Genomic DNA, 25646 nt, shown 5'->3' on the forward strand with positions numbered 1-25646 from the left:
TCCCTATCTTAAGTAAAAAAAAAAAACAATTACAAGACAAGAAAAAGCATCGAAACTGTTAAAGAATGTTACTTTACTTTTAGGTTAAACATTATTATTGTCTTTAAAAAGTTGTCAAAGTATTAGATGATGAATGATATTAACGCCCGTAGCACACCTCCGCTGCAGAACTGTAACAACGGAACCGCAGTAGTTTCGCTCTGTCTTGTCCCGTGTACGAGATGCGGAACAGTAGCGAAACTGCCTGTTCTAACACATACATCTAACTATTTTTTATCTCTTTCTTCGCGCGGTTTCGCCGATCTCATCTAACGCCAGCCACACTACCGCGCTCACGCCGCTATTTAGTTGCGGTGCCGCATTGTTTTCGCGCGTGTTTGTCAAATTCGACAAAAATAAAACGCGGAACTACATTGTTTTTGTAAACGAGTATGTAATTCATCAAAACTCTGAGGGATCATTCTAAAATATTTATAGAAACGATAAGGAAACAATCTTCATGGGACTCGAGTTCTTTACATAGTAGGTTTTCTCCTAATTTCTTTCTTTTTTTATAAATCTCACGCACCCAAATTCTACGAGTTTTATGACTTTTCAAAGTTAAAGTCCACAATAATATTTCTTCTTCCTCTGACTCCGATAACGACGATATTTCGCTTCGATCGTTGCTTCTTGGCTGACTCGCATGAGGTTTCGCCGATGCCGGTTCCGCTACTCAAACTACACTTAATCACAGCGGAATTCATCTAGCGGTTCCGCGGTCATGGTTTCGCAGCGGAGGTGTGCTACGGGCGTAAAAGTCTCTGATACAGCTTAAGAAAGTCACCTGTTATATTTTAATCTCATGTTGAAAATAAACATTTTTTTCTCACCTTTACAGTTAATCTGGCTTGAAATTTTTGTAGCCTTGATTTTTCTTATCAATACTATTATTCATATTGTTATGGTTTGCGCGAAAACCGTTTATAATTTGCATAATTTAATTTTAACATTTGAACTTTTATTGAAATATCAGAATTGCGGTACTTTTTATATGCATATATTAAGGACAGGTAAATAAAGACAGGTTATTAAGGACATATTCATTTGAATAAAACTCCATCAATTTTAGCTTTACATAAATATGTAATAAAAAGTAATTCATTTGGATTATGTTTAATCATAATAGATTGCACAGAATACATATTTCAATATAATAGATATTTTTTATTTTTGAATATAATGTGACGAGAAAAATGTCAACGCACCGCACGCGCATACCTAGATAAAGAGATCATTTACGTTTTTGCGACACTTTGAAGTGTTTTCACTCAACTTCCTATCACAAGTGTGAAGTTCTCATTGTGTTTCTAATTTACGTCTCTCAGCTATTGATGCTCGGGACGCGTTTCACACAAATTGTTTTATTAAAACCAATTGACGCACTGATTGCCCCAATTGTTCGCTACAATGTGTACAGTCTTGGAAAATTTCACGTGTTGTGACTTGTGATATAAGGTCTAGGTTTCTTGGATATTAATAAAATAAAAACTAGTTTTATTTATGATAATTTAAAGTATTTATTTTAAAAATTATGATGTCTGGGATAATTTAAATGACCAAAATTTGCATTCTATAGCGTCGCGTTGTTTGTTAAACATTAACAAATGTTCCTTTCTATTTACAGGTTACCTGACACGGGACAGCCTCCAATACTCATCTCCCTCACAGACAACGCTAAATTGGACTTAAGGACGGCAGATGAACTGCTATTCGCCAACGAATCTGAACAGCACAATGATACGCAGAGCTTCACAATCGTCGACAATTCGTCCGACAGCGAGAAAGTACCTGAAGTTGCAGAAAAAGAATCCACTGAACCCAGATTGATCGTCAAAGCAAAGTCCATGCACGAAACTAGGCAAGTTGAAGAAGCATTTCAAACCGTCACACCTGTGCCAGAACACGAGGGCACAGTCGAATCTCAGCCAGACAATGAATCGTTAGGAGAAGACATTCCAGAAACACCACAAGAAGACATACCATCATTCTCAGAGTGGGCACAAAAGCAATTAGCGGAAGCGGAGAAACAAGATACAGTGTTGAACCACTCGAGTCAACCTAGTCATAGCAATACGAATTTTAGCAGTAAGAGCACCAAATTGCGATCGAAGAACTACGCGTCGCCCGCGTGCGGGGCCAAAGTGATCGCCGTCAACCCAGAAGCGGGTTCCGCGAGTTCCATATTGTCTCCCAACAGGGACGAGTACATGCTCAATACATGTAACAGTCGCATCTGGTTCGTGGTCGAGCTGTGCGAAGCTGTTCAAGCTCAAAAGATAGAAATAGCAAATTTTGAATTGTTCTCTTCAACTCCCAAAGACATCGCTGTGTACTTCAGCGATCGTTTCCCGACACGGGAATGGGCAAGCGTCGGTCAGTTCACCGCGCAAGACATGAGAGATGTGCAGAGTTTCGATTTATTTCCACATCTGTTTGGGAAATTTATTAAAGTTGAGATGCTTTCGCACCACGGGTCGGAACACTACTGTCCCATTTCGCTGTTCAAGGTTTATGGAACGTCGGAATTCGAAGTACTTGAAAAGGAAAGCTCTCAACATTCACCTCATATTGAGGAAGATGAAGATGATGAAATAATAGACGTTCCAGATATTCCGGCAGCAGAAACGGAGCCCACGAAGAATCTCTTCGGCTCCGCAAGAGATGCGGTCATGTCTATTGTTAAGAAAGCTGCTCAAGCGTTTAAAACGGAAGTTCCTAAAAATGTGTCTAGTGAACAAAACGATACATTATCAGACAAAGTGTACAAACGGTGTTGCTCTCCCAGCCATATAATAGTGTGTGATAATTGTAGTGAAACTCTTTACAGTGAAGTGTATGAACTTCTTAGTTGTAGCTCGGACAAATTAACAAATTTAGTGCGGCAAGTGTTCCTAAGAGACACCTTGAAGTGTACAGGGATATGTCAGCGGTTCGGTTTAGATTTTAAAAGTACAAAGACAATAGAGTTCAGTGATGAACGTGTTGCGTATATGAACGCTATGTTTCCGCCAAAATACTTGGCCGCTTTGTGTAATATCCTTGCTATTAAGGAGAAGAAGGTCGTATTAAACACTAGTTTTGAGACTGAATTAAATGTTACCATGAATATAACGATTGACGAGTCACCGCAGAAAATAAACAGTGAAACAAACAGCGAACATGATGTTAATTCTATACCAATTAAAAGTAACGACACTGATAATGATAAAGACAATGAAACTGTTCTGTCGGAGGAGAAACTTGTTGTACCTGAAGAGAAGAATGACAATACCCCCGTAGATCTATTAAAAGAAGACAACATAGAGATAATTAAGGATGAAGCACCGGCGTTTATTGAAGACACTCCAGTACCTGAGTGGCATGAAGAAATATCGCCTGAACATAAAAATGTTGAGATACCCGAGGCAGAAAATAAGGAAAACAATCAGAAACCCGATAAAAATGGTAAACTAGAAATATCGGTAGAGAAAACCAAAGAAACAGTAAATAATGGAGGGGAAGAAATGAATGATGCAACAATTATTACCGATAACGATAATTTTATGTCGGATTTCGATCAAATGGCAGTGGACCCGACGCCGCATGGAACACAAAATCCCATAAACCAGAATCCAGCCTCAACTACAATACAAAAGGAATCCGTGTTCCTACGGCTATCAAATAGAGTAAAGGTGGGTATTATGAAATAATCATTGACACTTTTAATATAAACTATTCGGACACTATAAATCTGATCTTCTAGGAACATCAGATTTATAATTTCACAAATAATATGTTGAATTTTTATACAATACTAGCGGTCCGCCCCGGCTTCGCCCGTGGTACATATGAAAAATAGATGTTGGCCGATTCTCAGACTTACCCGATATGCACAGAAAATTTCATGAGAATCGGTCCACCCGTTTCGGAGGAGTATGCAGACTAACATTGTGACACGAGAATTTTATATATAAGATTTAATAATTCCATAAATATAAATTCCTGATCCTTTAAATGTTAATTTTCAAAATTGATTTTAATTATTTTAGATTTAATTTATATAGATCCCCTCTAAGAAAGCATACGTTTTTTGTTATTTATATTAACGTTGATGTTTTTCAATTACAGACGCTCGAGCGCAACATGTCTCTCTCGGGACAGTATCTAGAGGAGCTGAGTCGACGGTACAAGAAACAAGTAGAAGAAATGCAAAAGTCTTTCGAAAAGACCATAGTTCACATGACAGAAGAACGGAAGAAAAGCAACGAAAGGGAGCAGAAATATCTAGAACAAATGAACAACGTACAGGAACAACTAGCAAAGATGACAAAAACAATGGAACTTCTAATGGAGGAAAGGGACAGCTGGTTCGGAAACGTGACCTTCTTCAAATTCATCGTATTCCAAGCTATTATCGTTACTGCAATTATATATTATTTAACAAAGAGACGGAAAGCAGAACCCATAATAGTGCATGTACCCAAAAAGCTCAGGAAAAGACAAGAGAAGTTAAGACGAAAGTCGGTTGAAGGTGTTAGTGGGCACGCAACACCAGCGATCAAGAAACGAAGGCCCAGTGAAGAAGCGTTTCAGATAGCGCGACAATCCACTGACGAATTGGTCAGAGAGCAAGACAGCGGCGAATGGCAGATTGCTCGGAAAAACAGAAGACGAAAACCATCCATAATACACCAGAGTATGGAACCAGATTCCAGCATTATCGATCAAGATGAAGTGAGGAAACTGGACGACAATCCCATACCGTTAGACGAAGGCGAATACTTCGCGCCCGTACCAGAGCCTGTAGAGTTTATCGATGTAAATAATAAGAAAGAGTTACCAAAAACGAACGGGTCTTTCTTCAATAACTTGAAGAACAAGACCCTCAAAACAAGACGGCTCTCGTCTCCGGCATTTTTAAGGACTCTCAACAGACAGAGCTTAAGAAGCACGCCAAGTCCCATAATGAGGACCATAGAACCTATTTTCAACGGAAAAATAGGCAAAAAGGCCGCCTCAGAATCTCCCACGGGCAGCCTCTGGTCCGACTCCACGGAAATATCTCAAAACGGACAGCTCAGTGAAAACGGTAGCAAGAAGAAGAAAAGTATAAAAAATATCCTCAAAAAAGTGTTTTAAGACTTAATATATTAATTAATGTAATCGTTTCTATTCTATTGCTTTTAAGCATCGGCTATTGTAATTTATTTCATCGTGAATGTATTTTAAATTATTGTATAGTATTTGTATGATTGTTAGACCTCTATAGGTGCCAATTGTGATAAATTAATGCCTAATGATATGTTAGCTGTTATAATTTGTTTTGTAATGCCGTTGGGTGACAATAAGCTAAATTGTGGATGGACGCTAGTCGGGCGAGTCGCGATACAAAGAAATGGCATTAAATGCGTTTATTTTAACTCTGTTGTTTTATTATGCATGACCTTAATACATATGAATTAGTACATTCATTGAATACTGACAGTAGTATATTTGCATACTACATAATATTTAGTTTCATTATTGTAATAAATTAGTTTTTTGTTATGCTTTGAAATAGCACTGCAAGATTAAATCTAATAAATTAGTGATAAGTATAGATTCTTTATCATCAGTGCTAATATAATAAATGGGAAAGTGTTTGTCTGTTACGTTTTCACGCATAAATTGCTGAACTGATTGGGGTCTTTGAAATAGTTGATAATAATCAAACATAAGCTACTGTATTTTTCAAAAGTCAGATTCAATCTGCGGGGCATAACGCGGGATACAAGCCGCCAGGCGCCATTTAAGATTTTAAGAATATAGCGCCATCTATCGGAATTTATAAACTTCAGAGACCAGAGTACATAATTCAAATGAGTATTATTTATTTTGCATCTTCCTATTAGACCGGGAGATACTGACACAAAATTTCGAGTCATTTGTAACAAGGATGGCGGTTCTACAGGGGTCTTAGTACGTAATGACAAAAAGAAAAATGATGGTGTTAAAGCTGGTACCGGTGTCTTAGTCGCGTGGGCGTTTGTCGAACTCGTCGGAAAAATAGCGAAAGTCAAACGATTTGTAACACAAAAATTTTAGAATTTACCGATAGCCCATAAAAAACTAGTAGGCGGTAGTGTCATGCCATACTTTTCCGGTGTGACTTACAGCCCGCCATACCGACGCGAATGTGTTGATTTAAATAAAACAATCATTCAACCATTTGTACCAGGCTAACTTTTGCACAGGTAACTATCGTCGTGCAGCCATTTACGAAAATCGCCATGCCATACTTTTCGGACGATTCCAAATGGTCGCCATACCGCCGAAAATCTGCAAAAAATTTTTATTTCGCCAAACTTTTTGTACCAGTATTGCATTTGGATTTTTGGAGAGTATTTGATAAAATGTGACCATTATTATATTTGCCATACTTCTAGTAGGGGGAAAAAGTGCTGTTATACTTGAAAACTTAATTTATTATTAATTTATATAAGTGAGGATTTCTAACACTTAGATCTTTGAAATTTTGTATTTATATTTGTTGATCCTCAAACTTACAGGAAAAATAAGTGCCATACTGTTACAAATCGTTTGACTTTCGCTATTTTCCGACGAGTTCGACTAACGCCCACGCGACTAAGCCGCCGGTACCAGCGTTCACGCCATCGTTTTTCTTTTTGTCATTGCGTACTAAGACCCCTGTAGAACCGCCATCCTGTTACAAATGACTCGAAATTTTGTGTCAGTATCTCCCGGTCTATATAGGAATGAGATATTTTTCAGCGGAAAAATGTAATCAATGTCTAGCCTCAATACTATCCTTATACACAAAGATCAAATCATAACATTAAACACACAAATTTGTAATATTATTTGAAAACAAGGCTTGAAACATAAATATTTCGAATAGGTACCAAAAATATGACTAAAATCGGAAACTTGACTCATTTTTCGGTGGTTATTTCCATTACGTTAGTATGATACAATTTAATATTTGAATTTGATATTAAGCATTTTATTTCATTCAAATGGCGGAAGACGCAGTTTCGAATCTCGCCTTGTGATCAAGTTTTTTCTATTCTTTATCATATAAATAATCTATTTATTGAATCAATTACATAATTTGTAGGGGTGTCAACTTAGAGTAAAATAAAACCACAAACACACATTTAAAAATAATATATTTACACATAAAAATAACACTTAAAACTACGCTATAATATTAACAGATTGCAATAAGTCCTTCAAATCAACACATTTCACTTTGACAAGTTTTCTTTCCCGCGCATTAGCGTTCAATTTTTTCGCGGCATTTTCTAAATCTTCAACATTATAAGATGTATTGCTGTTTGTTGCGAAAATAACTTCGTTCACTTCTTCATACAATTTTATAGATACTATATGCTTGAAATGCCTTTTGAGAGATTCCATGATAGTTTCTTGAAGGGCCTTGTCACGGCACACCAAGTTGAGAATGAAGTGGCCTGAAGAAAAAAAAACAGGTAAGTACTTCTTTTTTGAATTGTGGAATTTGCGGAGACAAGTATTAGGTTAATCTTAGGTTAATAATGATTAATGAATATATACATACATCGACAAAATCATGTAATTTAAGTTTTTAACTAAAAAGTTTCTATGATGCTAGAATATAACGAGAACAGGATTTGTGGACGATTACATCGATGATTTTAATACTTTTTTACGAAACATTAGCTAACTATAATTGACAAAGATTGCTTTAGTAGCTAATATAAATATTTCCTTTCAGTTTCACGTCCTATTCGTTTTAGGGCCGATTTTTCAATGTTTGGATAAAACTTATCCGTCCAATAAAGTATTACACGATAATATTAAAATGTCACGTAAACTTAAATACGGGCAATTAGAATACGTTTTTAAAATGGTAGTTTTATACATTATTCGACAAATAAGTTTTAACCAAGGATTGAAAAATCAGCCCTAAAAGTTTCTATGATGCTACTTGCTAGAATATAACGAGAACAGGATTTGTGGACGATTGCATCGATTATATTAATTATACACAATTTCCACATAAAAAATTTTAAAGAAATTTAAATTATTATATAACTTTTTTACAAAACATTAGCTAACTATAATTGTCCAAAGATTGAAATATAAAGTTGAATAAAATTGAAATATTTCCTTTCAGTTTCACGTCCTATTCGCTTAAATATTCAATTACGAATGAGTAGTGTGGGCAGATTAGTGTGTAGTTTGGCTTTGTAAAAAGTGAATAATTCTTAATTATTTTTGGTCTAATGAAGAGCGCTTATGTCTCAATTTCAAGTAAATTCGACTCAATTTCAACAAAATTCCAAAAAATGAATTACTTATTTGATATATTTGATACTAATATCAAATAAGTAATTCATTTTTTGGAATTATGTTTAATTTCAATAGTATTTTCAAATTCCAATAATTTCGTTAATGCTGATGGGTTAATTTTGTGAATACATGTTTTTGTTTTACTTATTTAACTATCCTATTAATATTAAAAACGCGAATTTTTGCAAGAAAGATTGTTACCTATTCATGCAAAAACTACTGACGGATTTTGATGATATTTGGTAGTGATACTTGACTTGGTTCGTCCGCGTTGCAAAGCTAGTTTCGTTATTAATCATTTCTTGGCTATAAAATGTTGTAATTAAAAAAAGAGCGTGTGTGCCGAGCACACGTGTCAGAAATGAAACTTCTTTGCTAAGATTCAAATGTACCAAAATTGTCGCATTACCATGACGTGACGGTATTGCCATGATGCGACCGTGAAATTCTACTCTAAACACGCCTAAAGAAGTTTCACTTCAAAAAGTTCAGTTTAATAATGCTCCGCGGTTTAACCCGTAACGTCATAGCGTGATGATATATAGCCAATAGCCTTCCTCGATAAATGGGCTATCAAACACCGAAAGAATTTTTCAAATCGGACCAGTAGGAGATTAGCGCGTTCAAACCAACAAACTCTTCAGCTATTAGCACACCCCGGACACTCCATACAAAATTATCGTTTTGACAGTCACACTGCACTGTAGAGACTGCAAATGTGTGTGTTAACGCTTTATGGTTGGCACCATAGAAATCTAAATAACAAGACACATAGAAGTGCTATAATGTCATAATTCGTATGAAAACCGCTGTCGCCAAAATCAACACATTTAAACCGAAAGCTAAACAGTACACACAAGTAAACTATGCCTTTTATTGGACAACTTGATTTTAGTGAAATCTAACTTAAATATTAAATAAAGCTTTTTAATATGTATCCTAAATTCCTAACGCACGAATTTACGGTTTATTTTAGAATAACATCCCTAAGTATATGAGACGTTTTGTTTCTTTTTGCTCCAATAAGGTTGAAATTTGTGTTAAACGTGATAATAAGTATGCTCGACTGTGTCATTCATTGTTATTTCGATTACTATGGTGACACTCGTAATACTTGTAAATATTCTATGATTTTAAGGAAAAACGGCATTATTTCTAAAAGAAAATATTTACCGATGAAATATTATTCCTTTATTAGTATAATTACAACTTGTGGAAGAATTTCCGCAATGGGAAATGCTGAAACACACCATGTTTACACACATACGTCTCCAGAGCAACTGAACTGTGACGAACACACTGGTGGCACAGCTGGTGATGTGAAAGTCACCTGAGTGACGACAAGGTCACGCGCGCTTACGACTTCTAGTGTCTTGTTATTTAGATTTCTATGGTTGGCACATTTGTGACTAGCGTAAAAAAAAATTCGCGTTTTTCTGATGAAATACATCCGTAAACAGCACAATATCTAACCATTTTCTACGAAAAACGATAATCACAAATCCAAAATAATAAAATTACTTTGTCAATTTGATTAATGTTGTCAATCTTCGTTGCGTATCGTCCCTGTAGAAAAATTTGGACCATTTTTAGACTGATCGTGCGGGGTGAGGTAAGTGTTTAATTTTGGCGGGAGGCGGAGAGTGTCCGTTCTGTAGCGTTTAGCTACTATTATGTATTCTGTGCTATTAGTATAGATTAAAAAAACCCACCATTTTCCTTCAACATCCTATCCACATGGTCCAGGGTCTCATTGGTGAGGAACTGCGGCGGAGGACACGAGAGGCCCAGGGTTCGATCCTTGCTGTCCACATCGAACATTATACAGTCCAATTGGGTGCCTGGAATATAGTAATTTAATTAAAATAAATAAATAATAAATATTTCAAGACAATTTTCACACACGGCACGATCCGATCCCATACTAAGCTTTCGCTTGTGTTATGGAAACCAGCTGGCTGATAAACATACATATATAATTTTAAATTAATACTTATATAGATACCCAGACACAGAGCAAACATCTATGTTCATCACACAAATATTTGCCTCGGGTGGGAATCGAACCCACGACCTCTGGCTTGGAAGGCAGGGCCACTACCAACCAAGCCAACCGGTCAGTCAATAAAATGAATTGTGTCTCATATTTACTTCACATTGTATTTGTATACTATAAATATTTTTATCTTATATAACGAATCAATAAAATGCTTTTAAAATAATCCGATTGGCCCATATAATTGATATAAGTAATTAAGCAAATTTTATTCTGAATTTTAAAATAATTAGGATCGCCCGTAATAACAAGTAACTGTTACGAAGATCAGGATCGCTATAATGAACGGCGCAAGGAAGAAGGAGCATGACAAATGACCATCTCAAACAAGGGCTATTATGGCTCAATATGGACAAAAACAAGAGAACATTAGCCAATTACCATTTTCCGCGCCATCTTTTAGAAAATCCAGTCCATCCTTAATTTCCACTTGAAGTTTATCATCGATCTCCAGTTCAAAGTGATCTTTGGCCACTTCTACCATAGTTGGGTCTAAATCTACGGCCACTAAACTGGCATTTGGCAGACTTTTCTTCAGAAACATGGCAAGACCACCCCCACCAAGGCCGAGTATGGCAACATGCGCGTGCGCAGGTGTTGCCAGTAAATGTATGGAGACACACATGAAAGAATGGTACTGCGATATATGCCCGAAGTCGATCACTTGCCGCTCTTTGTTTTTGTGTTTCACTGAAAAATTTATAAATTTCAATTTTTCTTCGTCAGTTAATAAAATATTCATGCATTATTGTCATTAATACGATTTTAAATAAATGGATGGTTGAAATACAGATTTTTTATCATATTCCAATTGATTTCTTCAGATAAAAAAAAACCTGACTCAATTTGTACCGGTTTTCACGTAGAAAATTGCATTAAAAATGCTCAAATTATAAAAATCAGTTTCAAACATTTTGTTTTCAAAAAATTACCTGAAGGTAATTTTTCAATTCAAAAAATTACCTTAAACAAAAACAAAACTGACCGTCAAATTCTTTTTCATAGCATTTCTACAAACAAGTGCTTTAAAAATATAAATTTTTAAAGAATAGAAAAACTATCACGAGTCGGGATTCGAACCCGCTTCTTCGGCCATTCCGTACCATACACGTGATCGATTTTTTCTATTCCTTAAAAAAAATATGATTTTTAAGCTATTGCATAGCTTCTATGGCGGGCCTTGAGCGCGGGGACCGAATCCAGGAATTCCGTAACGAAAAAACCTCACGCTCCCCACTCCGACGGGCGCGGAGGTGTGGCTTGAAGGCATAGCATGCAATAGCTTTACCGCGGCAGTCCCCGAGTGCCACACGTCTTTTTGAAGTGAAACTTCTTTATCGGGGTTGGAAAAAAATTTAGTGTAACATTTTTCCGTTACGCGCCATCTTGTTTTTATCCCTACCACGCGTGATTGACGTATTTCTGTAAAGTTGCATATAGTAAATTATTTTTTGAAAAATAAGGTCATAAAGAAGTTTCACTTCTTACGTGTGTACACTATTCCCCCCCCCCCCTTTTTTTTATAAAACTCACCAGTCCTAACCTTCGCCTCCGATTGCACCAAGAACTGGTTATCCAGGAACACCAGTCTCCTGAACACCTCCCCGTCCACCTCTACGTCTTCCACCACGAAGTCACCAGACACCTTGGAACTGCCCGAGTGTATGGGGGTGCGCTTGCCCACATCGCTGCCTAGCGAGAGGAACGGGATCTGGAAGGGAAACATAAATATAAAATATTGGTTGTCTGTAAAGTCGGTTTACTGACGATAGTTGAACGTGACAACGTCTTAAGGCCGATTGTGCTTCTTTGTCGCTCGTTCCGCGCTCTCGCTTGCACTTTAAGCCTTACATGGAACGCCTCAGAGCGAGGTAACGCCGCATGAGTCATGTTTTTTCGTGCGTGCAGCCGGCTCTATCGAATTATAAGACGTTGTTACGTCAAAAAATTAAACGAATATTTGTTACAAAATGTAGGCATAAAGTTAACTTTTTCAGTAATAATCTTTGAGTATATTTTAAGCTATACAGCGCGTGTCACTTCTATGTTCATATAAGTTTATATTGGAACATGCACTTCTCTTCCTTGACATACACAATCAGTATAAGAAAATCACCCGTTACGTCATTCGACGAGAAATATTTTGTTTGTTATTTTTCAAATATGGTAGGTACCTACTCTAGTACTGTACTACTAGCTACGTGAAAACTTAGCTTAGCTGCGCTATACCAACCATTACATAAAATCCACACATTACTTCTATAAAAACCGTGATTCTTATATAAATAATACTAATTTATACAATTAATTAATCAACATTACCTGTCCACTAAACCCAAAAGGGATCAACATTTTAGCGGAATGCGCTAACTCCTCCTTAACCGCGTCCAAGCTATCGAAGTGATGTCCTCGCCTTAACACCGCTACCACTAGGCGAGATGCTTTCGCAGACTCTTGGAGTTGACGACGACCAGCTGTTGTGCCAAATAACCACTCGGATTCACTGGAAGGAATATTATTATTTATATATAAAAAACTGTGCCCAATACAAAAACGAACTTAAAACTGACCTCAGAATGCTATTCGAAACAAACAAATTTTAAAGCAAAATCGACCTTACCATTTTTAAGTTGAATTCACCGAAGATACAAAAAAGAAAAAAATTATCAGCCTAAGATATACATAAAACACATTCAAGTATAAAGTAATAACAGAAGGCTTAACAGAAGGTACTACATAGTTAAAAGTGATTTCTTCCAGGCAAATCACAGTGTTTATAGGCATAAATGAGGTTTTGAAGTATTCATTTAAAAAAATATTCATGAATAAATTCGCACGAAACTTTGCACTGCATGAAATATTGCAATATTTTAAATCTAGGTCATTCAGTGCACTTAAATTTTCATTGTCAAGTTTTTGGCAAAAACATGTATTCGTGCAAAGCAAGTAAACAAGTTTTTCAGTTTATATTTCTGTTCAAAACAACACGCATTTTGCGTGGGCGGCGCATATTAAACATACAATGATAAAAATAGAAATTCATATTTATTTATTTATTTATTTATTTACTCTTCAATAAAACTATACATAGAAGACTTATTGCTAATATACAGAACAAAAAACAGTATAGTTTATTAGGCGGCCTTATCACTTAGAAGTGATCTCTTCCAGGCAACCTGGGCGAAAGGTAACAAGCTTACTGAAATTACGATGGTAGGTAGAAGAAAAAAGGCAAGGAACAAAAAAACAAGATAAATAAATAAATGATAATAATTAAAATAGATATACAGCCTACAGGTAGATATATAAATAAAGATAAATATAGATGAATATACTACACTCGAATAAACACAATTACATTAATTTTATTAATAATATATACAATTTGCTTATATAACTATAAATTATATACATGGTACATATTATTAAATACATGCATACTACATAAAACAAATATAAAATTGTATAAATACATACATATATACATATCTGTGTATAGATAATAATATGTAAATACATAGTTAATGTGCCGAGTTGAAAGCAGTAGTGAGAAAATGTCGTCGCAAAAGGTTTTTAAAAGAAGATATATTTTTAGCTTGTCTAATAGGTAGTGGCAAAGAATTCCAAAGATTGACAGCAGTGGCAACATACGATTTAGCAAGGAAGTGAGTACGTCGAACAGGAACACTCAAGGTGAGTCTATCAGCCGAGCGAAGAGAATAGATTTCATTGTGCAGGAAGGAAAAATTGTTTTTGAGATAAATAGGAGCAGAAGGATCAAAAAGGATACGGAACAGTAATTGCAACAAATGGAGATTCCGGCGAAAACGGATGGGGAGCCACTTGAGCTTTTTTCTGTAGATGGAAACGTGATCGTATTTTCGAAGGCCGAAAATAAACCTAATACAAAAATTTTGGAGTCGCTCAAGTTTATCAGTTAGCTCTACTGATAAATCAGGAAAACATGCATCAGCGTAATCAAGAATAGGAAGTAGAAGGGATTGTGCTAGCATAATTTTAGTGGGAATGGGCAAAAAGTTACGAAGCCTTCGGAGCGTTGCGGAAGCGGCATAAATCCTACGGCTCAATTCCTGGATATGATTAGACCAGGACAACGTTTGATCAAACAGGACACCTAAGTTTTTGACTACCTTTTGGTAAGGCAAGACTACGTCACCGATTTTGATGCTAGGCAAAATACCCCAGTCGATTTCAGAAATTAGGTAAGGACTACCGATTATGATGACATTGCTTTTAGAAGGATTTAGTTTTAGACCAAAATCATCGCACCAACTAAGTATAGAAGCTAATTCATTATTACAAAAATCTATTGCCTTAGGTAAGTCATCGATAGTAGACTGGGTATAAATCTGTAAATCGTCTGCATACATATGGTACAGAGCCGTCAATCGGGAACATAAGGAATTGATAAAAATGGAGAAGAGGAGAGGAGACAGGACACCGCCTTGCGGAACACCAGCAGAGACTGCGCACCAAGACGAGTGTTTAGAACCTATCATGATACGCTGCCTCCGACCGGTAAGGTAGGAACGAAACCAGTCAGTTACCGAAGGAGATATGTTAATTAAACGCAGCAAACCCAACAGTATGTCGAAGTCAACGGTAGTAAAGGCATTGCTGAAATCCAGCAGAGTCAGTACTGTGAGCTGCTTATTGTCAAATGTCAATACCAGCACGAATGTCGTCAGTAACCTTGATAAGAGCTGTAGTCGTACTATGACCAGGACGGAAACCAGATTGGAAGTCACTAAGGATATTGTGTGTATTAAGGAAAGAGGTGAGTTGGTTATGAAGAAGACGTTCAAGGACTTTGGAGAGGAAAGGTAGTATAGAGATGGGACGATAACTAAAATAAATTTATTTATGTTCTCGCAAGTAATTATATGATTTATTACTTTGAAGTGGGTTAATTATGCATGATGCAATTTAATTAGTCGAAGGAGGTTCACATTTTGGTTTATTAATCTTATAGAAATGTACAAGATTGTATATTACAGTTTACTATTGATTGATTTAAAGGTTTTACAAATAAGTTTTACTAATAACCTAATAAATTAATAATATAAAAAATCCTAAGATATAAAAAAGCGGTAACTGAGTAGAGATTGTCTAATCTAAAAATGAACGCCCTTCCACTAAACTTAATTGTTTCAATGTGTGAGGACAAATAATTATTGAACCACTTTTATATGTGTGCGCGCGGCGATTCTACTGCAAACTTTGACTTTCGCGCACTGATTTGTCAACTAATCGGGCGATCAGTTCAGGTGCCTAGCATTGTATGGCGGGGAGAGCGCGCTATGTACGGAATGACACGTCCGTTCTGTCGTGCATCGCGTCATTTATGCACTAGTTGGCCAACTGGTCCTGTCGTTCGGGCATGGACAGGACTGGAGGACTGAACGACCAATGAGGCAGACCAATTTGTGTGTATTGCGTCTATACACGTACTTTGAATGTGAGCGTAAACACAGTGGAGGGGCGTTCATTTTTAGATTAGACAATCTCTACCTAATGTTTCATTAGAACTACTTTTTTGACGTGACAACGTCTTATAATTCGATAGCCGGCTGCACGCACGAAAAAACATGACTCATGCGGCGTTACCTCGCTCTGAGGCGTTCCATTTAGGCTTGAAGTGCAAGCGAGAGCGCGGAACGAACGACAAAGAAGCACAATAGACCGTTGTCACGTTCAACTATCGTCAGTAAACCGACTTTACAGACAACCAATTTTTTTTATTGTAATTACATATAACGTTAAATTAATTTTAAATTATTTGAATAAGAGTAACATTTTATTATACTTACAATTTCTAAGAACTTATTGAAGTGTAAATTTATATTTATTAAATACTAGTGGTCCGCCCCGGCTTCGCCCGTGGTACCTACATGTTTAAACTATCCTATCTCTCAAGTTGGATCGAACTGCACATGGTGTGCGAATTTTATTATAATCGGTTAAGTGGGTTAGGAATCCATTGAGGACAAACATTGTGACACGAGATTTATATATACATATTAAGATTAAGTTCGAGTTCCAACTCCATATTACCAAGAAATTAAGTAAGCATTCGTAAAATATTCAGCGAGAGATGATTCAATTATTATAAGTACCATTAATATGTACATATTATTTAAACTGAGAATTGATACGCACAAATAAGTATTTTAGTTTTAATTAATTACCTTAATATTCACAATTTCACTCAACTCACAGCAAGACGTAAAATATTATTGATTGATTATAATAATTTAATAACGAAAAAAATAAAACTGCGACTTTAACCCGCCTTTTTAACTTAACACAATACTGAGGTATTCTGACTTAACACAATAAAAAAAATTAACCGCGCTTTTTCACTGTTTTTTCCAGAACATTTCCTTCCAAACTGTATGGAGTTTCGTGGTGTGTCTGCATTTAATGGCTCGCTACACCTCCGCGTTCATCCGAATGTTGGTGGACTACCACGCATGTTATAGAAAGATATGGAGACTCCTTAGTTATACATTTTTATAACCTAAGTGAAACGCGCAGTGAGGTGAACAGAAATTAGGTGTTTTTTTCTTATATTTAATGCAATTGTTTAATAATAGGCATTTTTTATTACGTAATAATTAGAGGAAATTAAAAAGTTAGAAATAGGGTCAAGTGCTATGCAATACAGTGATTTTCAAATGAGATTATTAAAATCTAAAATAGTGAGACTAAGAATATTCTGTGTCATTTCCAATCGAGAGGCCGAATAAAGTAAATAAAAAACTGCAACAAAATGCAACATGTATGTTTTTTTTTATAAATCTAGTCCTAACCCGCTCCACAGTTTCCTGTTCCAAAGAACTTCGCAATTTCGGGCACGGCTCCAAATAATCCGCCGTGTAAATATTATGAAGATCCTTCTGGACGCTATATTCTACACGTCGTAAATAAACATTTATGTTTTGTTTACTATTCGAGTTTGGTAAAAATATAATAAAACGTGTAGATTTTTCTGCATAATAAAGATTTCTGATATTTTACTATGTAAAGCACAGAATTACTGCACAAATAATTTAGGGAAATTTAAAAAAGACAACAACATTTAACAAAAAATTTGATATATTTGAAGTGAAACTTCTTTATCGGGGTTGGAAAAAAATTTAGTGTAATATTTTTTCGTTACGCGTGACATTTTTCCGTTACGCGCCATCTTTTTCTTATACTATATTGCTTAATCAGTTAAACTACACTGAAATTATAAATTCAAAAATTGTTGTTTCGATTTATAAATCAGCCATTAGTAAGCTTTCTGTGCTGAGTAATATATTAGGCAATTTTCTTAACAGTTTAAAAATCGGGATACTATCGGCCGATTTCATTAAGAAGCATAATATGATTCATGAAATAAAAATGTCTAAATATATAAATATAAATGTCTGTGTCAAGTAGGCTATCAGGAATACTATATCATACAAGATGTGAAATTAGCCCTATAAAATTCAATTTCTTCTTAAATACTATATTTAGGGTGCCATACCGAAACGGTAAATCGGGACCCTATTACTGAGACTTCATTGTCTGTCTGTCTGTGTCCAGGCTGTATCTCATAAACCGTCATAGCTAGAAAGCTGAATTTTTTTTTACAAATGATGTATATCCGTTGCTGCTATAACAACAAATACTAAAAATTAAAAAATATATATAATAATCCCTATAGTACCGAACCCGAGTCCGACTCGCACTTGACCGGTTTTTAGGGTTCCGTAGCCAAAATGGCAAAAACGGAACCCTTATAGTTTCGTCATGTCCGTCTGTCCGTCTGTCCGTCTGTCCGTCTGTCACAGCCGATTTACTCGGAAACTATAAGTACTACAGTGATGAAATTTGATGGGAATATGTGTTGTATGAACCGCTACAAAAATATGACACTAAATAGTAAAAAAAAGAATTGGGGGTGGGGCCCCCCATACATGTAACTGAGGGATGAAATTTTTTTTTTCGATGTACATACCCGTGTGGGGTATCAATGGAAAGGTCTTTTAAAATGATATAAAGTTTTCTAAAAAACATTTTTCTTAAAGTGAACGGTTTTTGAGATATCAGCTCTCAAAGTCGTAAAAAGTATGTCCCCCCCCCTCTATTTTTATAACTACGGGGTATAAAATTCTAAAAAAAATAGAGGTGATGCATGCTAATTAACTCTTTCAACGATTTTTGGTTTGATCAAAGTATCTCTTATAGTTTTTGAGATAGGTTGATTTAACTGTAATTTATTATATTTGCTGCTACGGAACCCTTTGTGCGCGAGCCCGACTCGCACTTGGCCGGTTTTATTTATATACAGGGTGTCCCAAAACTCAACGTCAAGCCAAAACGGGGCGACAGGATTGATTGTAACCATCATGAGAAAAATCTAAAAAAAAATCTATCCCATGCATTTTGAAAATTATGGGCATTTAAGAAAAACCTAAAAATTTGGTCAACCTGTAACTATTTTTCGGTTATTGTGGTTAATTTTTATTATTTTTGTTCATTTAAACTTTGGAACCGTAACCCTAAATATCATTTCTAGAATCACAGTCAAAAATAATGACACAATTGCCCCAAGTTTCCTTGAATTGAAGACTATTTGTTAAACTATGAATTTAAAATTTTCTAAATTTGTCGACTTTGACGGCCCCTCCTTTAAAAAAAATGTACTAGAGTGCCTTGGCAAGTGCCATTAAAAGTTGGCGCATTTAATCAGGATTGTAAAATAGTACAATACTTGTTAGTTTCATACTAAAAAAAATGAATGAAAAATAAAAACCTCAAGTAACCCGATTTTTGCTAACCCTTTTTATTCAGTTAAAATGTTTTTTATTCGCACAAACTCTTGGTAGGTTCTTAGTTTTACGGTAAAATGATGAGAGAGATGGATAGTGGACATGTTTGCCATGAGTGAGCGAGACAGATAGTGACGCCACTTTTACCAAAGTCAACAAAAGTAAGTAAAATTAAAAAAATAATTAAAAATCTTGACCTAGTTTACTTTAGGTTTATTGAAATAAAAGTCAGATAGGGAAATAACATTATTTATTACAACAAATGTTCAAATTGTTTGCCATCAGCCTCAATACACGCCCTACATCTTCTTAAAAAAGATCTACTTATTTGCCGGGCATATCCTCGAGTGTTGATGTCCTCAGCAGCTTGAGAAATTCGTTCTCGCAGATCGGCTACACTCTCAATGGGCTTTGAATAAATTTTTTCTTTGAGAACGCCCCAATAAAAAAAATCCAGGGGATTTAAATCTGGGGAACGGGCTGGCCACGAGATAGTGCCTGAACGTCCAATCCACCTTCCCGGATATTTCTGGTCAAGGAAATTTTTTACTTGCACTGCGTAATGCGCTGGGCAGCCATCTTGTTGATACCACATGTGGCGAAGATCTGCTAGTGGTACGTCCTCTAACAAAGTTGGTAAATTTTCTCGTAAAAAATGTAGGTAATTCGTGCCATTCAAGTTCTCAGGCAGCTCAAAAGGCCCAACAATTTTGCCGTTTAAAATTCCGGTCCACAGGTTTACTTTAAAGCGATACTGGGATCTGTCTTCTCGCATTAAATGTGGATTCTCCACATGCCACTCGTGAAAATTGTGTAAGTTTATGTAGCCATCTTTTTTAAATGTACATTCATCTGACCAGAGAATTTTTTGGATGAATTGGGGATTTTCATTATGCCTCTGTAGCATTGTTCTACAAAATGAAATCCTTTCAGGATAATCTCGAGGGAGAAGACTTTGAACTCGTTGTACGTGAAACGGATGCATTTCGGCTCTTTGTAAAACACGATGTGCTGTGCTTTTGGGTATTCCCGTTCTTTCTTCAATTCCACGAACTGAAATACTTCGGTCATCTGCGACCTCTTGCAACACTTCTTCCTCGTAAGGAATGCGAGGTCTACCTCCAGCCCGCATTTGATTCGGGAAATGGCCGCTCTCCGTGAGTGAACGGTGCACATTAACAAACACGCGGTGATCCGGATAGCGCTCTAAATTTGGATATCTTTCACGATAAAGTCTAGCGGCGGCACTTGCGTTGCATCTGCATTCCCCATAAATGAGGTGCATGTTTGCATATTCTTGTGAAGTATAGCGAGTAGGCATCGTAGATAACAAGGGTATTATGCTAATACCAAAGTCCAATTCCAAAAGAAAGAAGCCAAAGTTGCCGGTATGTAATCAACAAGTCCAATTCACAATAATCCAAGTCCAAAAAGAGAAGCCAAAGTTGTCAGTACTAAATCAACACAAGCGAATACGGAAAGGTGCGCAGTAGACGAATGAGCGAAACGTACTAACTGATGTCAAACTGGTAGCGTAGCCATTTGCTTGGTATGGCGTCTGTATCTATTTCATTCGCACTCGTTTAAACGACGCATCTTCGTCTCACTGCGTGGCGTCACTATCTGTCTCGCTCACTCATGGCAAACATGTCCACTGTCTATCTCTCTCATCATTTTGCCGTAAAATTAAGAACCTACCTAGAGTTTTTGCGAATAAAAAACATTTTAATTGAGTAAAATGGGTTAGCAAAAATCGGGTTACTTGAGGTTTTTATTTTTTTATTCATTTTTTTTTGTATGAAACTAACAAATATTGTACTATTTTACAATCCTGATTAAATGCGCCAACTTTTAATGGCACTTGCCAAGGCACTCTAGTACATTTTTTTTAAAGGAGGGGCCGTCAAAGTCGACAAATTTAGAAAATTTTAAATTCATAGTTTAACAAATAGTCTTCAATTCAAGGAAACTTGGGGCAATTGTGTCATTATTTTTTACTGTAATTCTAGAAATGTTATTTAGGGTTACGGTTCCAAGGTTTAAATGAACAAAAATAATAAAAATTAACCACAATAACCGAAAAATAGTTACAGGTTGACCAAATTTTTAGGTTTTTCTTAAATGCCCATAATTTTCAAAATGCATGGGATAGATTTTTTTTTAGATTTTTCTCATGATGGTTACAATCAATCCTGTCGCCCCGTTTTGGCTTGACGTTGAGTTTTGGGACACCCTGTATATAAATCACATAAAAAATAACTCACCGTCCTTGTGGAACTATGAAAACTGCATATTTGCTGGCTGCTTGTTTTTTCTGATCAACCACATAGAGTGAGTAGCGCGGACTGTCTTGCCCAGGCACCATTAAATCAAGAGACACCTAAAATTACATTATATTAATAACTAGCTTACCGCCCGCGGCTTCGCCCGCTTTGTCTAAAACCTAATAAATTATATACTAAAACCTTCCTCTTGAATCACTTTATCTATTAAAAAAAACCGCATCAAAATCCGTTGCGTAGTTTTAAAGATTTAAGCGTACAAAGGGACATAGGGACAGAGAAAGCTACTTTTTTATACTATGTAGTGATTAATTTTAATTAATTGCAATCCATATATATTTGAAACACTTAAAAGAATAGAAAATATACAAAAGTAAACAATTTCTAAATTTTTAAATACTTTAATTACTAATAACTTTAACTTTTAAGTATTTTACTTAAATACCTAATAACTTTTTTTAGGTTTCAAATTTCAATTTAATTAATGGAAATATGCAGAAATATATGATCAAGTTGAAATCATTAGGAGCCTTTGCCATAATATTTTACTTGGTTAACATTACTTTTCTCAAAAATTGTCTTATAAGACAATGATAAAATATCCTCCCATGTTTAATTTTGTTATGTCAATTAATAATTAATTTTTAATTATGACTCCTATTTTTTTTTTTATAAACCATTATGAAAACAAAATTATAATTTTAAGATTATATCTAACTTGATTTCCGCCCGCGGCTTCGCCCGCGTTTTCAAAGGAAAACCCGCATAGCAGTGGCGTGCATTCCATAAAGACATAAAGACACTGCCTACCCTATCATTTACCAAACTCTGATCAATATTTAATATGCATAAATGAAATTCACAGCGTCATTAAATTTTATTAATTGCGCCATGTAGTAATAAAAATATATTTCAAATATATTTTAGATCCATCTATCGGTATTTTGGTAGCATTATTATCTAATTTCTATTCATGCGCTGCACTAGCGCCGCCACAGGACGCAGTACGTCACGGGACGGCAAAGACACAAACTATTCATGTCTAAGTTTTTATATGTGTGCTCTGCGTGTCTACGCATATTTTATATGCGTGCGTGCCTATAAACACGGCACACTGATGTTATAAAACCATGCACACAAACACACAAGGTAGGCAGTGTCTTTTTACGAAGATATGAATTAGGTACGAACCAAATTCGGAACTACATCGAAAGTCGAAACTGAAGTTGAATATGCGACCAATTTAAGAAGTGTGTTAATTTATACAAATTTGTAGCGGTAAAGACCATCTGCAAATAGTATCATTATTCGTTTGTTTTGTTTTGGAAAATAATAACAAACGTTTACTTTGAGGTTAAATTTGTTTTTTGAGAAAATTAATAATGTTTACTACGACAATTTGCAAGTGAAGTGTTTTGAGAGTAACTAAATAGATTAGGTATATCATCAGTGTATTTTGTAAGATAATAATTAATAAGGTATAACTACCTAATTTAACGAAAAATTCTCATTTTTGTTATATGAATAAACTTTTATCAAACAGAGAGTGATAGGAAAAGGCCGATCTATACCGGAATTTGTAATACACAAAGGTAAAGTTAATCATTAATTTCATAATATAGAATACCTAGTTAGGATATCATACCTACTTTGACAATTATTTTATAGATAATATGACCTATGTTCGTAATATGTTTTCCATTATTTTGCGGAATACTATGTATCTCCAATCAAATATCAGTACTGCAATATGAAATATTAGTTTTTATGACTTAATATCATTACAATATTTCTGCCTACCCTGTCCAAAAACTCTGTGCACGCCCCTGCCGCATAGTTCCCATTCCCGTGGGATTTCCGGGATAAAACCTATCCTATGTGTTAATCCCAGTTACCCTCTATATGTGTGCTAAATTTCATTGTAATCAGTTCAGTAGTATTTGCGTTAAAGAGTAACAAACACACACACACATCCTTTCACTTTCGCATTTATAATATTAGTAGGAAGGATAGTAGGATTCACACAGTACCTCATCATCCCCTTCAAGGCTAGTCTTCCCCAAGCCATTGGTTATGAAAGCTGCGTCCTGTGCAGATTTCACACAGCTTTGTAGATCTTTTGGTGTGTCCACTCTTATCATTTTGTCGCCCGCTAAACACACTTCTAGGAGCTGTTACCAAATTTTGCATATAAATGTTAATAAAACGATAATAAACAATAAATTATAATTAAAAGATATATTGGACCTTATGTGTAGTTATTAGAATTTTATTATATACTAGCAGTCCCCGGCTTCGCCCGTGGTACATATTTCTGTGCCAAATTTCATCAAAATCGGTCCAGTAGTTTATGAGCCTATTCATTACAATCAAACAAACAAACAAAGTTTTCCTCTTTATAATATTAGTGTAGATAGAACAGAAAAAAATTCTGTAAAAACAACATACAATTACTATTTATTTAGGAATACAGCAATATTGACGCTTAGCAATACAGATATTGCCTGGTATATAGGTTTCTGAAAGAGAACCTAGAAAGTACTTTCTGTGATCTACATTTTGCATATATAACATGCATGTTTACAATATTATCAAGGAACTTATAGTCAAGAGACCCTAAGTATGTCCAAAAAATTCATAAAAATATCAAGCTAAACTCACCAGCTTAGGCATAACTTTAAATTTAGTAACAACAACAACAAACACTGGCAAAGTCGTTCCATCACCATTTTCTGCATTTTTTTCCTCAGCCTCATGACACCTCACGACTCTGATCATCCATGACTTATCACCAAAGACTTCCAGTAGCTTACTTAGGATGTGGCTCTGTAGCAGTGATATACAGACAAAACGACCACCAAGCTTCAAAACTCTTTTAACTTCTTTAAAATATTTGTCTATGGTTACTATAGTAGATTCTTCTGAATCTGGCATCAAAGCATCTAATGTTCCCTTGTCGAGTACTACATTAAATTCTTCGTTATCGAATGACATGCTCGTCGCGTCCATGTGCAAAAAGCTCATGTTAGTTCTATTAGAGTTAATATTCTTCATTTGACGAATAGCAACTTCTGACACATCAATATTGGTGATGTTATTGAAACCTACGTCGTAGAGATCAGCGCTCAGGCTTGAGTTTCCGCATCCAGTTATAAGGATTTTGTCTGTTTGTTTTATATACTTGTGTAATTGGGAACATAGTTCTAAATATTCGCCGTACCTGGAATTATCAAATATTACTTCGATTAGTGGTTTCTTTATATCAAGTGATACTTAATGTTACTTATATACAATTATTTTTAATAATAAACTTAATATTATTGAAATATAAAAAAATCAAAACATAACCTACCATTCAAAAGCTTTGTTACCACGTTTCTTGAAAAACTTGTTCCAGTAATCTTTTTCACTAAACTCCTTATGACTTTTCGGAAGAAGATTCATTTTTATTTTACACTCTAGGGTTTATAAAATCGAAAATGTGTGTACAGTATGATCGACTCGTGCAAATCCGGTGTTTATTTACCTTTCAAAGCCAATCGACAAGTTCTTACTTCTTATATTGAGAGAGAGCAAAATACATATTTTCTAATCTACTTACTCTTAGTCAATATCAGCATAAGCCAGATGAGATAGCGATAGAGTATCTGCACTGTCTTCAAACGTAGCGCGCCGGCGGCGGCAGTCAGCTGTAAAGCGTCTTATTCACGGTCCATCCCGACGTACGTCAGCTCAAGGCCGCGGTGCTGGATGTATCCTAGTTCCTACTGACGATCGTGCGCGCAATGCGCATCAAGAATGGCTAGGGTTGCCAACTTTTATTTGAAGAAATAGAGTATATCTGATTTTAAAGGAGGTAAATAAAGAGTAAATAAATATTTTTAAAAATGTATTTTTTGTACTTTTTGCAGTACCTAAGAATTTTTCATTATTTTTGAATGAATTATATGAATCTAAACATTCCAAATCTAAATTTATATATTTCAAGAGCTCATTTTTAATTAATTTTTAATGAAGCTCGGTTTCTCTCTTCCCGCCACTTCACATTCATGACCGAAAAGACTCTTTCAGTAAGTGCTGAAGTGGCGGGAACAGAGAGTATATAGCTAATCATTTTTTTAAACAAAC

General features: G+C 35.5%; 2 protein-coding genes across 3 annotated transcripts in view; one reads left to right on the plus strand and one right to left on the minus strand.

Moving 5' to 3' along the window:
- Nucleotides 1-5441, plus strand: part of LOC149490844 (SUN domain-containing ossification factor) — a 62556-nt gene extending 57115 nt beyond the window's left edge. For both annotated transcript variants that reach the window (XM_089708825.1, XM_089708834.1), the window contains exons 3-4: nt 1667-3713; nt 4150-5441. In XM_089708825.1, the coding sequence (XP_089564951.1) occupies nt 1667-3713; nt 4150-5160 (3058 nt within the window). In that variant the 3' untranslated portion in view covers nt 5161-5441. The remainder of the gene's footprint in view (nt 1-1666; nt 3714-4149) is intronic.
- Nucleotides 5442-7173: 1732 nt separating this feature from the next.
- Nucleotides 7174-25039, minus strand: LOC149490845 (eEF1A lysine and N-terminal methyltransferase homolog). Its single transcript, XM_089708978.1, has 9 exons — nt 24871-25039; nt 24180-24738; nt 23549-23689; nt 21501-21616; nt 12734-12914; nt 11945-12122; nt 10793-11101; nt 10068-10196; nt 7174-7493 (listed from the first exon to the last, which is right to left on the minus strand). The coding sequence occupies exons 1-9, from the start codon at nt 24960-24962 to the stop codon at nt 7219-7221; spliced, it is 1980 nt and encodes a 659-aa protein (XP_089565104.1). The 5' UTR covers nt 24963-25039; the 3' UTR covers nt 7174-7218.
- Nucleotides 25040-25646: the final 607 nt, after the last annotated feature.

Source organism: Colias philodice, chromosome 2, assembly GCF_061535455.1.
Source record: "Colias philodice isolate Cphi_HAF_F1 chromosome 2, ilColPhil1 Martin Lab GWU primary, whole genome shotgun sequence".
Classification (NCBI taxonomy): domain Eukaryota; kingdom Metazoa; phylum Arthropoda; class Insecta; order Lepidoptera; family Pieridae; genus Colias; species Colias philodice.

What these genes read in the sequence shown, in the direction of transcription:
- LOC149490845 (XM_089708978.1), bottom strand. Translation starts at nt 24,962, where the DNA reads ATGAATCTTCTTCCGAAAAGTCATAAGGAGTTTAGTGAAAAAGATTAC. An exon ending in GCCTTGAAGGGGATGATGAG is followed by an intron (nt 21,617 to 23,548) that starts GTACTGTGTGAA and finishes ATGTAATTTTAG; the next exon opens with GTGTCTCTTGATTTAATGGT. An exon ending in CTTTTGGGTTTAGTGGACAG is followed by an intron (nt 12,123 to 12,733) that starts GTAATGTTGATT and finishes TTTCCCTTCCAG; the next exon opens with ATCCCGTTCCTCTCGCTAGG.